The sequence below is a fragment of the Alosa sapidissima genome, chromosome 5 (genome assembly GCF_018492685.1).
Source record: "Alosa sapidissima isolate fAloSap1 chromosome 5, fAloSap1.pri, whole genome shotgun sequence".
NCBI classification, from domain to species: Eukaryota; Metazoa; Chordata; class Actinopteri; order Clupeiformes; family Clupeidae; genus Alosa; species Alosa sapidissima.
The window spans coordinates 18,777,934-18,794,993 of record NC_055961.1 but is presented as its reverse complement, the minus strand read 5'-3'; the positions used below and the strand labels follow the sequence as shown (position 1 = coordinate 18,794,993).

General features: G+C 44.5%; 1 protein-coding gene across 7 annotated transcripts in view; it reads left to right on the top strand.

The window, feature by feature from the left end:
* Positions 1-17,060, top strand: part of nf1b (neurofibromin 1b) — a 72,519-nt gene that overhangs the window by 18,094 nt on the left and 37,365 nt on the right. For 5 of the 7 annotated variants that reach the window (XM_042092394.1, XM_042092393.1, XM_042092392.1 and 2 more), the window contains exons 13-35: positions 598-729; positions 1,176-1,289; positions 1,725-1,804; positions 1,938-2,061; positions 2,801-3,047; positions 3,395-3,468; positions 3,734-3,817; positions 4,530-4,889; positions 5,555-5,694; positions 6,662-6,784; positions 7,570-7,653; positions 7,886-8,002; positions 8,789-8,970; positions 9,683-9,894; positions 10,698-10,859; positions 11,271-11,374; positions 11,527-11,662; positions 13,424-13,486; positions 14,694-14,852; positions 15,027-15,124; positions 15,471-15,617; positions 16,228-16,374; positions 16,585-16,695. In XM_042092394.1, the coding sequence (XP_041948328.1) occupies positions 598-729; positions 1,176-1,289; positions 1,725-1,804; positions 1,938-2,061; positions 2,801-3,047; positions 3,395-3,468; positions 3,734-3,817; positions 4,530-4,889; positions 5,555-5,694; positions 6,662-6,784; positions 7,570-7,653; positions 7,886-8,002; positions 8,789-8,970; positions 9,683-9,894; positions 10,698-10,859; positions 11,271-11,374; positions 11,527-11,662; positions 13,424-13,486; positions 14,694-14,852; positions 15,027-15,124; positions 15,471-15,617; positions 16,228-16,374; positions 16,585-16,695 (3,200 nt within the window). The remainder of the gene's footprint in view (positions 1-597; positions 730-1,175; positions 1,290-1,724; positions 1,805-1,937; positions 2,062-2,800; positions 3,048-3,394; positions 3,469-3,733; positions 3,818-4,529; positions 4,890-5,554; positions 5,695-6,661; positions 6,785-7,569; positions 7,654-7,885; positions 8,003-8,788; positions 8,971-9,682; positions 9,895-10,697; positions 10,860-11,270; positions 11,375-11,526; positions 11,663-13,423; positions 13,487-14,693; positions 14,853-15,026; positions 15,125-15,470; positions 15,618-16,227; positions 16,375-16,584; positions 16,696-17,060) is intronic. The other 2 variants (XM_042092395.1, XM_042092391.1) reach the window with 1 other exon arrangement.

The following is a 17,060-nucleotide window of genomic DNA, read 5'->3' as shown; positions in this document are numbered from 1 at the left end:
CCTTTCACCTCTCTCTCTCTCTCTCTCTCTCTCTCTCTCTCTCTCTCTCTCTCTCTCTCGTGGTAAAACAGGGCCTACTCTACAGGACACACTTGGCTGCTTCAGTTTGATCATAAATGAGGCATTGTAAAGTCATGGTAGTAGGTCGGTGTAGATGAGAAGATTCTGTAGGATATGAAAGTTGTTATGGGGATGAGTTTATTGCCTATTATAAGATGTCCTTGCGTTGTATTTTTGGAAAGGTTGGAGAGGATTATCACTAAGATGAGAGGTGACGATGGTTGTAGTGGGGAGTTTTCACTCCCCCTGATCTTTTAACCCATTTCGTCCACCACCTAGGAGACTCTTGTGACCTTTTGACCTCCCATGTGGTGACCACTTGTGCTGTGGGTTTCTGCACTCTTCCTCATCCTTACTCTTCCACTAGTCAGACATCACGTTGCTTACGGTTACAGTTTCCATAGTGATCCTCCTGTCTCTCCTCCATCCTGTGGTCGTCCTCCTCTCCCTCCCTCCCTCCCTCACCCCCTTCCCTCACTGTGTCTCTGTCCATCCGGTGCTGACCACTGACCCCTTCTCCCTTGTCCATATGCCCAGAGCCTGACGTTCAAGGAGAAGATGACCAGCCTGAAGCTGAGGGAGAAGACTGCGGACCTGGACACAAGGAGCCACAATCTGCTGCTGGCGCTGGTCAAGCTCATCCACGCTGACCCCAAGCTCATGCTGCATGTGGGTATTGTTTTATTGAGGAGTCCCTAGGCAGGGCACAGTTTAATAATATCAGACAACATTTAACAAACAACAAGACAGATACCATATTGCGCACACACACACACACACACACACACACACACACACACACACACACACACACACACACACACACACACACACACACACACATTAGTACTGCACAACGGGAGAGGAGCCCTGTAAGGGAACAGATGTGTTCTGGTCTAGTCGGTTGGTCATTTGACACAAGTTTATTTAATCAGTCAGAAGTGTACACATAAATATGTGTGTTCATTTATGAATGGCTGTGAGTTTGTGTTGGTTTAAAGATGTGGATTTCCGTTTTGTGTGTCAGTTTAAGTGTTAAGGGTACTATTACTGACAGATATTTTATGTTTTGTGTGTATGCGTGTGCCTGTGTGCGTATGTGTGACGTCCATCAGAACCCTGGGAAGCAGGGAGCGGACATCCAGAGCAGCACTGCTGAGCTGATCACCGGCCTGGTGCAGCTGGTGCCTCTGCCCAGCATGGGGGACATCTCTCCGGAGGCCATGGAGGTAAGCCCCTCTCCCCTACCCCCCACCTCTCTATTTGCCCCTCCTCTTGCCCCCCCCCCCCCCCCCCCAACCCCAACACTCTATTTGCCCATCCTCTTCCCCCCCCCCCCCCCCCCCAACCCCACCTTTTTATTTGCCCAACCCCCCCCCCCCACCCCACCTCTCTATTTTCCCCTCCTCTTGTCCCCCCCCACACCCCCACCACACCTCTCTATCACCCCCCCCCCCCACACACACACACACACACACACACACACCTCTATGTATGCCCCTTTCATGCCTCCCGGGGTATGTTTGTTTTAATCTCTAATTTATATTATTTTATTATACTGGTTTTGCCCATGATATACTGTAGCCATAGATGTTGCTATGGCAATAAACTAAAACAACTACTTCCTGTTTACAATTCTGTGTGTTCCTATGCCTTCCTCCCAGGCTCTGTTAGTTCTGCACCAACCAGAGACAATTGAGCTATGGAACCCAGATGCCCCTATAGAAACCTTCTGGGATATCAGGTACGGCCTACGACTCCAAGCAGTGCTGATGATTGGTGTTTGGTTTCTGCTTGTTGGCCTTGCTGAGCACTGATTGGCTAAAAGTCTTGTGGATGTTTTGCATGCTGCATACTGATTGGCTTGTCTTGTGCAGTTCCCAGGTTTTGTTTATCATCTGCAAGAAGCTGATTGGCCATCAGATGATGAACAACACAGAGATCCTTAAGTGGCTGAGGGAGATCCTCATCTGCAGAAACAAATTCCTCCTCAGGAACAAAGTAAGTCCTGAACCCCTGTCTGTAGTCTAAGTCCTGAACCCCTGTCTGTAGTCTTGTCCTGAACCTGTATCTGGAGGGAGTAGGCCTTAATGATTCTTAAGCCTCTCCTAATTGAAGTTCTAAACAGATCTAAAGGCTGCATTCTTAAACAGTTCGACTGCGTCCAAAAGGATTAGTAGAACCCTTGGGTAGTTCCTATCAGAAGCCTTTAGTTCCTCACCCAGATGCTGTTCGTTCAACTCTTCCTCTTTCTTTCTCTCTCCCTCTCTCTCAGAAGGTGTCAGCATTGTAGATTGCATATGACGTCTCTACTGCATGTCCATGACATATTATTGTACATTGTTTAATAGATATAATATACTCATAATAATAAGATATAATGAGTGATTTAATGTCTTACATGATTGTAAATGCGTTTTAGTTTTTTATGTGATTTGGTTTGAAAGTGTTAAATACCGTTTAACTTCTCCCTCCCTCCCTCTCTCTTCCTCTCTCTCTCTCTCTCTCCCTCTCTCTCCCTCTCTCTTCCTCTCTCTCTCCCTCCCTCCCTCTCTCTCCCCCTGTGTTATTTTGCTCCCTTTCTCTCTCTCCTTCACCTTATTTCCCCATCTCTCTCGCTCTCTCCCCCTCCCACCCTCACTCCATCCCTTCCTATCTCTCCCTCCCTCCCCCTCTCTCTCTCTCTCTCTCTCTCTCTCTCTCTCTCTCTCTCTCTCTCTCCCCCACCCCTCCTCCTCAGGACCGTGCGACGGCGGGCAGTGGGATCCCCATCTGTCGGCAGGCCCAGACGGTGTTGGAGGTGGGCCTCTACATGTTCCTGTGGAGCCCGGACATGGAGGCCGTGCTGGTGGCCATGTCCTGCTTCCGCCACCTGTGCGAGGAGGCCGAGATCCGCTGCGGCGTCGACGAGGTGCCCGTCCAGACCATCCTGCCCAACTACAACACCTTCATGGAGTTCGCCTCCGTCAGCAACATGATGGCCACAGGTGAGACCAGACGCATACACACACAAAGACAGACACACAAAGACAGACGCAGACAGACACACACACACACACAAAGACAGACACACACACACACACAAAGACATACACACACACCCACACCACACACCACACACACACACACACAAAGACACGCACACACGCACACACACACACCACACACACACAAAGACATACACACACACACAAAGACACACACACATACACACACACACACACACAGTGCTTGGAAGTCAAGTAAGACGTTGTAATATGAGCTAAAGTGTGTTTTCTTCAGTGTAGTTTCTCCTCACCCTGTGTCTTTGTGTCTGTTGGTCTTGGGTGTCCAGGCAGGTCAGCATTGCAGAAGAGAGTGATGGCTTTGCTGAGAAGGATAGATCACCCGACAGCTGGAAACATTGAGGTAAGACGTCAAGCTTTTCACTCTTATCTCACCCAAGGTCATCAACACAACACAACAATATTAGTGTTGTAAAGTCACATTTAGAGGTGAAATTTTGTGAAATAATCATTGCCCTTTGATGTTATTTTACTATTTACTGTTTCTGGAAGTCCTAGTCACAGTGATCTTTGTGTTTGCTGTGTTAACTCTAACTCTCTAACTCATCTCCCATTGTGATCTTTGTGCTTGTTGTGGTAGACTAACTCTTCTCCCATTGTTGTTCTAGGCCTGGGAAGACACCCACAGGAAATGGGACCATGCCACAAAACTCCTCGTGAATCATCCAAAATCTAAGCTAGAGGATGGTCATGTATGAACTATTAACAGATTCGATGGATGGATGGATGGATAGAAAGATGGATGAATGGAGGGATGGATGGATGGATGAATGGATGGAAGAGGCTTCTTCCATGTTTAGGGATCTCCCAGGTGCATTGCTAACAGGGGAGGGAGGGAGCACAGTAAGTGAGAGCAGTTATGATTGAGAAAAGATACGCTTTTCTAGTTCGCACATGCTCTGTGGCCGTTTCCTTTTCTGTAGCCATTACAGGCAGGGAAGAGAATGTGAAAAGCCCAGTACATCATCTAGTCTCACTGACACTGACATGTCTTATTTAAAAGCCAACATGACCCCTTCACTAGTTCACGAAGGAGCAAAGGTCCAGTCCGGGAAAACTGGTTTGAAATGGGGAAACTTTGGGGACAGTATAAGGGTGTATTTGGGGTGTATAAGTAACCAAGTCAAATTACAACATAAAGGCTCATTTACATCTGCAGTCCCTGGGCAAGAACTGATATTCTAAAAGACAACAGATCAAAAAATGGATGGTTTATAACAAATTAAACAATAGATGGTTTATAACAGATTAAAAAATAGATGGTTTATTGCAGATGAATAAATAGATGGTTTATAACAGATCAATAAATAGATGGTTTATAACTGATTAATAAATAGATGGTTTATAACTGATTAATAAATAAATGGTTTATAACCGATTGCCCTTTTCCTCTTCTCTGTCCAGACTCCGTTCTTCCAGGAGTGGATCAACATGACGGGCTTCCTGTGCGCTCTGGGCGGCGTGTGCCTTCAGCAGCGGACGCCACCGCTCCTGGGCACCTACAGCCCGCCCATGGGGCCGCTGTCCGAGCGCAAGGGCTCCATGGTGTCCATGGGCTCGTCCTGCGACGGCGCGGCCGAGACGCCGCTCAGCAAGTTCCTGGAGCGCCTGCTGTCGCTGATGGTGTGCAACCACGAGAAGGGCCTGCAGATCCGCACCAACGTCAAGGACCTGGTGGGGCTGGAGCTCAGCCCTGTGCTCTACCCCATGCTCTTCAACAAGCTCAAGAACAGCATCAGCCGCTTCTTTGACACGCAGGGACGCGTGAGTGGACAACATGCAAATGCACATACTGTACACATACACATGCACAAACACATACTGTACACATGCACATGCACATACATGGTATTGCACAGCTCTCATCGACTCTCATGGACCTCGTTGTATTGTGAAAACCAAAGAAGTCTAGGGATAGTTGGCAGGACTCTGGCAGGAAGTTGACGCATGACAACTGGCTCAGCAATATAATTTCTGTAAAACAAATTTGGCGATACATAGGCGATATTGGTGTAATCAAATTAGTTCTGTTTTTGGGGTTAAAATGAAATACTGTGACCAAGATACTGATAATAGAAAATCTATAGGGGGTCAACTTGCCATAAGTTGCATTAGTACGGGCAGTGGTCTCCCTGGTTTGAAATCAGGGTACCATGAAATCTTGCATTTCCAGTGTGCAGGTGTGAAGGAACAGGTGAATCTTTTTTTTTCTCAATTCAATGTTTTTTCATTATTATTTTGTACATATTTAGAATATATTACAGGAGAAAGATAAAAGTAAGCAATACAGTGTAGGGAGAGGCAGGATGCCCAACAGAGCCAATAATAACCCAATTTCAATAATTATACACGATTTGAAATGAACATATTTAAAATGACTAGATCTAGTATGACTAGATCTCAATGTGATTGTGCTGTTTATTCCCTAGGTTCCCATAAATGACACTAACACCCAGTTTGTGGAGCAGACCATCGCCATCATGAAGAACCTGCTGGACAACCACACAGAGGGCAGCTCAGAGCACCTCGGCGTGGCCAGCATCGAGACCATGATGCTCAACCTGGTCCGGTAAGCAGCTCTAAAATCTCTTTTCTAAAACGGATAGTTCTGGTCCTTAATTATGATTGGCTGAATTGTGTTCGATGCCGTTGTAAAGCCAAAGTCTTTTTAGGCAAGTCCCTCCACTCGGCGGCATATTGCAACGCTTTTTGGGCACTTATCGGGCATCTATTTCGGGTAAAACTGTGCATGCGCGATTCTTCATCAATCATACAACACGCCAACCTCGCTCCAGCTACGAGATCACAACACATGATTAGCACGATGTATTAACAACATACCACATGATCGGCACGATGTATTCATAACATACCACATGATTGGCACGATGTATTCACATGTCAACTTTTGGTGGCGGAGGGGGGGGAATATGTGTAGACGACTGCCATGTATCCATTATAAACTAACACCATACATTTCTATGGAAGATTTTTTGCGTGCTGTTTCTCCATCCCTTCAAGTTGACCCCGTCTCATATTACTGCGCTATGACGAATTGATACAAAAGTTAGAGTTGCTGCATCTCGACTAGAGTTGCTGCATCGATATATTTCTTGGTGGAAGAAGGATTGTCTATAAATTATTCGGTACATTTCTCATTGCTGTGCATTTATTTTATGAAATCTTGCCAGGTATGTAGTAACTGTTTTAGAAAAGCAATAAGCCACTCAGAGAAATGCAGTTGCAATCCTCAATATGTCTTGTACATACAGCAGAATTGACAATAAAGTTGACTTTGACTGTTTTACCCTCCTTGGTGACTGATCTAGCACTATTACTACTGCAACTTCATGTCTTTGTTCTGTTTGGGCTCTGTTAGCTGATGGCTGATGCTGACTGTGTGTGTGTGTGTGTGTGTGTGTGTGTGTGTGTGTGTGTGTGTGTGTGTGTGTGTGTGTGTGTGTGTGTGTGTGTGTGTGTGTGTGTGTGTGTGTGTGTGTGTGTGTGTGTGTGTGTGTGTGTGTGTTGATTGGCAGGTACGTGCGTATCCTGGGCAACATGGTCCATGCCATTCAGATCAAGACCAGGCTGTGCCAGCTAGTGGAGGTGATGATGGAGAGGAGAGACGACCTCTCCTTCTGCCAGGAGATGAAGTTCAGGTGGGCACACACACACACACAATACGAAGAACGCACGCAGCAATTACAGAAGTTGTGGGCTAGGCTATTTGTTGCGTTGTTGCTATTTGTTGAGGCTATCATCGATATAAAACGATTTTTGTAACCAACGAAAGGATGGAGGCAGCAAAGTTAGAGGAGTTATTTCAGATGAACAAGGTAGGCAAAATTGGTATACTTGTCAAAACATTAGCATTACATCTGGATTATACTGAATAATGTTTACTGATGTTAAAGTGCACACGCTGTTCAAGCTATACACAACAGTAAACTAGAACAAAACTAAAGGTAACTACCCTTTATAGGGCTGTATAAAGTTGTCCAAATGAATAGGTCGTTATTAGGCGTTGTTGTTGTATATTGCATGTGGATGTTGTACTAAGCTACTAAGTGACCAATGCACGAACGAAACCAGAAAAGGGGGGGGGGTCTGCACACACACAATACACATAATAGAAACAGACAGACGTTTGAATTATTTTTTCCCCATTCCCTCTAAAATTTTGTCTTTTTATTGTTTATTTTGTTTTGGTTTATTTGTAAGCTACTGTTTCTTTTGTTGTTTTATTGTGATTGTAATCTTGGCATCACTGAAAATGAGGACTACCCTAAATGAACTTCAGAGAATAAATACAGATTGAATGAATGAATGGATGAATGGATGGATGTGCTGTCAGACTCATGCGTGTGGTCTCTCCTGGTCTCCCTCATGTGTGTGGTCTTTCCTGGTCTCCCTCATGTGTGTGGTCTCTCCTGGTCTCTCTCAGGAATAAGATGGTGGAGTACCTCACCGACTGGGTCATGGGCACCTCAAACCAGGCGGCCGACGATGACATCAAATGCCTGACGAGGTACAGCTCCCTGAGCCTCAATGGCCCCTATCTGGTCTGGATTTTGTCAAATATAGATGATATGGATTTGGTATAATATGGATAAAGAATAACATGGATCATATGCATCTTAATATATTATATTATTATATGTATTATATGTGTAATAATATGTGTTTTGAAATTAAGTTTAACTGCTTTGAAAATAAGTTGAACTGCTTTGGCTAACCATTAAGCTCTGCTGCTTTGCTAGGGACCTGGACCAGGCCAGCATGGAGGCGGTGGTGTCCCTGCTCGCAGGCCTCCCTCTGCAGCCGGAGGAGGGCGACGGTGTGGAGCTCATGGAGGCCAAGTCTCAGCTATTTCTCAAGTATGTTACATAACTCTCAGCATACTTATCGTCCTAGATTGACATTAGTGTGCATTGGCAGTATGTATGTTCTTTTCACACAACTGGGATTTAGTTCTCAAGTACCCAACATGCTCAGCATTTTAGAACATGGTTTAGACATGGTTTACATGCTAGAGATCAAAGATTCAGCAGTAGAGATAAAGTTGTCTTCACAAAACTGCTTTATTTGACATATTTACAGTGTCTGATATAGTCAGTCTGTCCACCTATGTGTGTAAATAAGCTAAGTAAGTGTAATAAGATCAGGTATTTCTACTGCATGTATATTAATGAATCTGTAATGTCACAGAAAAGACCCCTGAGAATGATGCCATAGGGCTCTTCTAACACACCAACTTTTAGGGCAGATTATTTTATTTGCTATAGGGAGCTATAGGGCAGATTATTTTAGTTGCTATAGGGAGCTATTAGGGCAGATTATCTTAGTTGCTATAGGGACCTATAGGGCAGATTATTAGGGTAGAGGGTGTCAGAGTGAGTTATTAGTAAATCAACTGAGTTGTTACTAAATAAACTGAATAATTAGTAAATAAACTGGGTTAGTAAATAAGCTTATTTCCCAAAACATTGGTGTGTTCCTTTAGGAGTTAACTCTTGAGTTTTCTTATTTGGGTTAGTCACTAAACTTGCTAAACTAGAAACCCACCCTGGGTGTATTAATGGATCTGTAATGGATGTAGTAATGAATATGTGTATTAATGATTAATTAATGTAGTAACTGTCCGCTCTGCTCTGCTCTGTCAGGTACTTCACACTGTTCATGAACCTGCTGAACGACTGCAGTGAGGTGGAGGACGACGGGCAGCAGGTAGCGGGCAGGAAGAGGGGCATGTCCCGCCGCCTAGCGTCGCTCCGCCACTGCACCATCCTCGCCATGTCCAACCTGCTCAACGCCAACGTGGACAGCGGACTCATGCACTCCATAGGTCAGTCAGTCAGCCCGCAGACTGGGACACTGTTCTTTACTCTCATCAGAAATGTCCAAAAAATGTCCAATTTTTTGTTGCATTGCTATATCATATGACACCGTGTAACATGTTATTTAGATTTTAACACTTAGGTGCTCTGTACTTAACCCTAATTCTAATCCTAATTCTAATCCTGATCCTAGTCTAACACACTGTCTGAAGTGTCAGTGTGTTATTCTTTGCGTTATAGTATGTCACAATGGCTAATCAGTTTAAAATAGTGTATGTATATTGGACAATGTGTTTTTGGAATTTATGGAAGCACCTTATACCTTAAGATTTGATTTTCATTCAAATAAAGCTGTGGTAGCGTAGTGGCTAAGGAGCTGGGCTAACATGCTAAGGAGCTGGGCTAGCATGCTAAGGAGCTGGGCTAGCATGCTAAGGAGCCGGGCTAGCATGCTAAGGAGCTGGGCTAGCATGCTAAGGAGCTGGGCTGGCATGAAAAGGAGCTGGGCTAGCATTAAAAAAGTTGTGGGTTCAATTCCCAGCTTCCACCACTGTGCCCTCGAGTAAGGCACTTAACCCCGAGGTGCTCTGGGGACAATGTCCTTGTAATATAATTGACATATGTAAGTCGCTTTGGAACAAGCGTCTGCTAAATGAATACATTATACATGTCAATAAATGTCAATCGTATTCACATTGTATCCTCTGTGTGTGTGTGTAGGGCTGGGCTACCACAAAGACTTGCAGACGCGTGCCACCTTCATGGAGGTGCTCACCAAGATCCTGCAGCAGGGCACGGAGTTCGACACGCTGGCCGAGACCGTGCTGGCTGACCGCTTTGAGAGGCTTGTGGAGCTCGTCACCATGATGGGCGACCAGGGCGAGCTGCCTATCGCCATGGCGCTGGCCAATGTGGTTCCGTGTTCCCAGTGGGTGGGTATTAGATTGCCCATTTCTGCTCTTCCTGCTGGTGATTAAGAAAGACATTATGCGGTTGGCGGTGGTAGCGTAGTGGCTAAGGAGCTGGGCTAGCATGCAGTAGCCTGAAAAGTTGTGGTTTTAGTTCCCGGCTTCCTCTATTGTGCCCTTGAGCAAGGCACTTAAAGGAGAAATCCGGCGAGTTTTCACATAGATCTCCGCTTTTCGAGTTCACCGAGTACTGTCTGTACGAAAAAATACGAAAACAATCGGTTTTTACCTAGTTCGAGTTGCTACAGCCAGCAGCTAATGCAGCCAGGCATCTACAGTGCTGCCCTCTGTGGGCATGTAAATGGGAGCTCACAGACATGCTGTGTGAGAGTGTAGCACTGCTGTGTTAGCTGCTGCCTGTAGCAACTCAAGCTATGTAAAACCGTAATATAATTATGAGGCTAATACTGTATATTAAGAGCTAATATATTAAGGGCTATGTAAGCCCTTGTAATATAATTGAAATAAGTTGCTTTGGATAAAAGAGTACAACCTCTGATTTTGCGTGCTTTAGGTGAAATATCTAGCAGCCATCATAGTTTGTTTTTGATAATGTTTTACTGAATCCAAAATTGTGTGCAAGGCACTATTGGAAACTATTTTAGATATATTTATTTTCAAACTTTTTGTTATTTTTAAATTAATGGGAATAAGCACTAGGGTTGAGCATCATCAAGGGCTTGTATTTGAATGGTCTTGGTGTTGATCATTAAATGTGTGTGTGTGTGTGTGTGTGTGTGTGTGTGTGTGTGTGTGTGCGTGCACAGGACGAGCTGGCCCGCGTCCTGGTGACCCTGTTTGACTCGCGCCACCTCCTGTACCAGCTGCTGTGGAACATGTTTTCCAAAGAGGTGGAGCTGGCTGACTCCATGCAGACGCTCTTCAGGGGCAACAGCCTGGCCAGCAAGATCATGACCTTCTGCTTCAAGGTGAGTCAAAGTCATGACCTTCTGCTTCAAGGTGAGTCAAAGTCATGACCTTCTGCTTCAAGGTGAGTCAAAGTCATAACCTTCTGCTTCAAGGTGAGTCAAAGTCATAACCTTCTGCTTCAAGGTGACTCACTATGCACAGATCACATGAAGCTAAATTTTTACTTTTAGGTGGTCTTTTTTAGAAGTTTAATTGTCACTTGCATTGTAAAGTCATCTCTAACTGATATCAATAAAAGACCTGGGTTTTGAGTCTGACCCAGGTCCTTTCCTAATTCCATCGCTCCTGTAACTCTTTACTGTCCTCTATCAATAAAGCCAAAAAGCCCCCAAAAAATATTTACAAGAAGTGTTCTCTGTTAGCTTTATTAGAAATGTGCTATAATAGTACTGTCTGTCTGTCTGTCTCAGGTGTACGGCGCCACCTATCTGCAGAAACTTCTAGAACCTCTGCTCAGATCGGTCATCACGGCCCCCGAGTGGCAGATGATCAGTTTTGAGGTGGATCCTACCAGGTCAGTCCTCACTAAATCTTACTAACACGAATGACACACACAACAACCTGTGAGTGTGTGTATGTTACCAGTGTGAATGAATTTTGGTAGTGGTGGACAGTTGGAGGATCTGGGCTGCTAAATGCAATGTGTGTTTGGTGTGGTCTTCTCAGGCTAGAGGCGGGCGAGATTCTGGAGGAGAATCAGAGGAACCTGCGGCAGATGACCCAGCGCTTCTTCCAGGCCATCGTCAGCTCCTCTACGGAGTTTCCCCCACAGCTGCGCAGCGTCTGCCACTGCCTCTTTCAGGTACAACAGCACCCCTGGTGGACAGACAGAGCTGAGCATCAGGAACAGACAGGGCCTTCCCTGTAGTGTGTGTGTGTGTGTGTGTGTGTGTGTGTGTGTGTGGGAAAGGTCTAGATCCAGAAAGCGGAAAATAATTCATTGATCTTCATTCAGGGGTGTGGGGCTATGTGCCTTCTCCAAGCTAAGATGGCTTCACTGTGTTTTTTGCACTGTGGTGTGTATGTGTGTGTGTTAGGGGTGGGCGATATGGCCAAAAAATAATATCTTGATATTTATTGTGATTTTGACGATAACGATAATTAGTCAATATCCTTTAAAAATGTTTTTTTAAAAGTCTGAGTTAGGCTACTTTACAGGTCATTATTTATAAATAGCGTCATTACAATAATAACCAATAACCTGTGACTTTTAAACCAAATCAACCAATGCATTGTCACATGTCTGACATATTTCCAATTCTGCCCCCACTTTTGTGTGTGGCAATGGCATGGTCTAGCCAGCTACATTAGCATGTACTGTAGGCTAGCATCACAAGTTATAGAAATGACCGTAAACTAATGCATTAGCTTATGACTAAAGTATATGAGAAATCCCATAGAGATGCTAATGGCTAGCATAATCAATAAAAGTAGATATTTAAAGCAAACTTCAGTCCATTTTTATATAAGAAGAGTTCTTTGTTTACAATTGAATATTAAAATATTCAAAGCCTAATGTTTTCTCTATAAAATACTGTGTATGAAAAAACTTGACTGTTTAACTCATCAATGCCACTTCAATGAAGTAGGCGCACAAATTAAACATTAGGCGTGCGTGGACCCACTAGCGATCATGAGACTTGATCTGCTGCAGCCAGGGGCTTCTCTCGCTTCTGCTGCATGCACCTCCTGAATGTATGTGATTTCAATACGTGATTTCGAGTGCCCCCCCCATAAATAATTTAAATACTTGATAATGTCAATTTGCACATCGTTAAAACAACAATCACGATTAGGGATGTAACGATTACCGGTATAATGGTAAACCACGATAAAAATGTTGACGATAACAATTACCGTTTTCTTTTCAAATATCATATTTACATGGTTGATTACCGCGGTGTGGAAACCGTGTGTTTAATCCTTCCCAGCTTCATCCGAGCCTGCTTTTGACATACAGTAGGCCTGGTACAATGAAACAAAACTGGTACCCTACTGATTCGTTTGTCTAATTGATGGTTCTAACTACGATTTGGATTAGGCTACACCTGATTTTAAAAGGCGGAACATTTTCACCGCAAAATGTGCACTGTATCATGTAGCTCTTCTTTTTATGTTCGCGTCCACATTAAATCCATTCCACTTACGTTACCAGGAGAATACCGTAGCCTAAAGGTTTATTTCGATAGCTTTCTTTGGTCTCACTCATTGGATCCAAATAACAGAAATAGCAAACTCCAAGTTATGGTAGGGTAAGTTAAGCTATAATCACATAGCCAATTAAACATGAAGAAAAGAGTTAGGACACCTTTTGAAACTATTTCAGCTTGTGTAGGCCTATCAGTGTATTCTGAACATATTGAACACGCTTTTAGAAATACCGTGATAATACCGAAAACCGTGATAATTTTGGTCACTATAACCGTGAGGTTAAATTTTCATACCGTTACATCCCTAATTACTATCGCAGACTATATATATTGCCCACCCCTAGTGTGTGTGTCCGTGTGTGTGTGTGTGTGGCAAGTGCCGTGACCTTTTTGTGCTCATCTTTGTCCTGTAGGCAACTTGCCATTCTCTCCTGAGCAAAGCCACACTAAAAGACAAAAAAGAGAGCAAAAAATCAGTAAGTCTGGTAACGGTAAACGCTCTCCCTCCGCTGTCCCTGTTAAGCACTTCGGGCTCCACATGACTCTGTGTTAATCTGAAAACTACTCCACACTGCCCCCTCCTGGCAATCACCTGAAATCACCTCTACTAATCCTCCAGCCGCTGAGGGAAGGACGCTCCAAATTAACGCTCTACCCCTCACGGGCACCTCTGTGGCACCTTGGCTCACTTTGCTTTCCTTCTCGGGTCAGTGTGTGGGGTCTTCTCTTGGGCTCTTGGCTTTGGGGTTTGGGTCAGGAAAATGACCATGTGACGTTTTTTTTCCCTCTGATGTTGAGGGGTTACATCCAGAGAAAAGAGAAAGAGAGAAAATTCACTGCTGCTCCACCTCCTATCGCCAACCACAGTGAAATCCCCGTGGAATTTGGTCTCTTTGTCTTATGGATGTGTTGGTTTTAATCTAAAGAGCTATCCAAAGTTTATTCTTTTTTCCCCCTGATGTGCTTACATATACCCTTCTCACTCTTTATTCTTAGTCGGCCTAAAAAGTCGGCCTTTTACAGAAACATCTTACGAGAGAGGACCTCCCCACCCATCCATCCTCTTCTCTCTGTCTCGCTCTCTCATACACACACACACACATACATACACATACACATACACACACACACACACTGCTCACGCACTCTGCTTGTTCTGTCTGGCTGCGGTCACAGGCACATGCAAAAGCCCCTTCTTCCTGTCAGCTAAACCTTGTGCTTTCTGTCCTGCCCATGATAATGATAGGGTGCCCATGCCCAACTCAGGAAGTCAAATACGTCTTCATGTCTCTATAAGCATGAAGAGGTGATGGCTATGATGGGCTGTTTTACTCCAACACTTGCAGGAAAATGAAGGCTGTTACTCTTCATGAACTTGTTAAACTTGTTTCCTATATAATATAAATCACCCTATTTATTCAGGTGTATTCATTCATATCCAAAAAAATATATGATAGTTTACTTTTAAAAGGAGTCTTTCGAGGGTCTTTGTGAGGTTTACCATCAGAATTCAACACAATCTGATTTATTATTTGTGTATCAGTCACTTCAGTTTCTTCTCTGACAGATGTTGTCCACCTACCCCCTAGGACAATGCTAACACCGAAAGCCATGCTAATCTGACCCTCATTGCCTCTCGATCCTGCTCCCATCTGTTCCATTACCCCCCCCCCCCCCCCCCAGGTGGTGAGCCAGCGGTTTCCTCAGAACAGTATTGGGGCAGTGGGCAGTGCCATGTTCCTGCGCTTCATCAACCCTGCCATCGTGTCACCCTACGAGGCGGGCATCCTGGACAAGAAGCCCCCGCCCAGGATCGAGAGAGGTCTGAAACTCATGTCCAAGGTGAGCGAGAGACGTTCTTCAACTCGCCACATTCCTCTTTGTCTGATTGTCCTTCTGTCTGTCTGAAGACATCATACAGATTGTATGTTTAGTATATGAAGAAGTCATATAGACTGTATGTTCAGTATATGTTGACATCATATTTGAAATGTTATCTTCTGTACCTTCCCACAGATTCTGCAGAGTATTGCCAACCATGTGCTGTTCACCAAGGAGGAACATATGAGGCCGTTTAACGACTTTGTGAAAAGCAATTTCGATGCAGCTAGAAAGTAAGTCCAGTCCCCCGCGGGCGTGCATCCTTATTAATATGACACTGCCAAGGCTTTTTCTTTGGAATTCTGCCTTTGACCAATCAGTAGCGTAGTTAATGTAAACTCTCACGGTCAGTTTCCCGTATATGGATTAAGCCTAGGCCTCTACCAAAAGCTTTTTTTTTCAATGGAGATTTAAGTGTTCCTTTAGTCAAGGATGTTGCCCTTAATGTGCAACAGATTCATCACAGCTCTTTTGTTTTTGCCACAAGACATTGATTATGGTAGGATTATGTGGATTTTGTAAATAAAATTGGATTGAAAATGGACTATAATTGAGTTGACTTGCCGTGTGTTTGCGTAGGTTTTTCTTGGACATTGCCTCTGACTGCCCAGCCAGCGACTCGGTCAACCACAGCCTGTCCTTCATCAGTGATGGCAACGTTCTGGCTCTGCATCGTCTGCTGTGGAACAACCAAGAGAAGATCGGCCAGTACCTCTCCAGCAACAGGTCAGACCGCAGTCCTCTAACAGGTCCTCTTCCTGTTCTGGGACCATTACATTCAGAAAGTATTCAGTCCCCTTTACTTTTTTTTACATTTTGTTGCTGCCTTGTGCTAAAATAGTTTAAAGCCATCCCTTCCCCCCTCATCAATCTGCTCTCAGTACTCCATAATGTGAAAACAGGATTTTAGACATTTTTGTTGAGGGGGAAAAAAAGGCAAAATTAAAATATCACATTGACAATTGTAGCATTATGATTTTCCATGCTAACATTTCCTTGTTTTTTGCACAAATATCCTCAGTATGACTAGTCTATATTATATGACATTAAAGGAGAATTCCGGCTATTTTTCATATAGATCTCTGTGTGCCCCCATGTTCATGCCCCCAGCATGTAGCACTGTAGCTGCCTGGCAGCTCTAGTTGTTGGCTGCAACAACTCCAGCTAGGTAGAACTGATTGTTTTAGTTTTTTACTCAGTGCACAGTACTCAGTGACCTCGAGAAAAAGAGATATATGTGAAAAATCGCCAGAATTCTCCTATAAGCATATGTATAAACATATTATCACTAAATGCAACAATTTCAAGTGACCATTTTGCAAACTCCTCCCAACAGGGACCATAAGGCCGTGGGCAGGAGGCCGTTTGATAAGATGGCCACCCTGCTGGCGTACCTGGGGCCCCCAGAACACAAGCCGGTGGCGGACACACACTGGTCCAGCATGAACCTCACCAGCTCCAAGTTTGAGGAGTTCATGACCAGGTAAAGCCGGCGCCAGGTGGCCTGTGTGGAAGTGTGATGGTGTGATGTTTACATTGGCTCAGGGAGAGCTCTAAAATGTCCGTATGTCCTCTCTCTCTCCCTCCCTCTCTCTCTTTTTTTTCTCCCTCCTCTCTCTCTCTCTCTCTCCCTCCGTCTCTCTCTCTCTCTCTCTCTCTCTCTCTCTCTCTCTCTCTCTCTCTCTCTCATCAGGCATCAGGTCCATGAGAAAGAGGAGTTCAAAGCGCTCAAGACCCTCAACATTTTCTACCAGGCCGGTACCTCTAAGAATGGCAACCCTGTCTTCTATTACATAACACGGAGGTAAGGAAAAGTTTACCTGAGTCAATACCAGCATTGTGCTGAATTCCAGCTGGTCTAGAGCCAGTTCTTCTATTATGTAACTTGGAACTATGGAAAAGTTTACTTGAGTTCATACGAGTATAAAAGTGAATTGAGTGATTGTGAATAGGCAGTTTGTTGTTGTTATTTGCTCTGTTGGACTGGTACTTTGCTAGTGTAGTGTAGTGTAGTGTATGTTGTCATTGAAGGTGCAGGAGAATGAGGACTTTAGACTTGGTGATGAGCAGATGACAGCGGAAGCACAGCGCCATCTTGTGGTTATGGACAGCCATTTTTGTCTTGGGACTGAATTTTGTTTGAGCACTGTGAAGTGCAAATGTGAAATG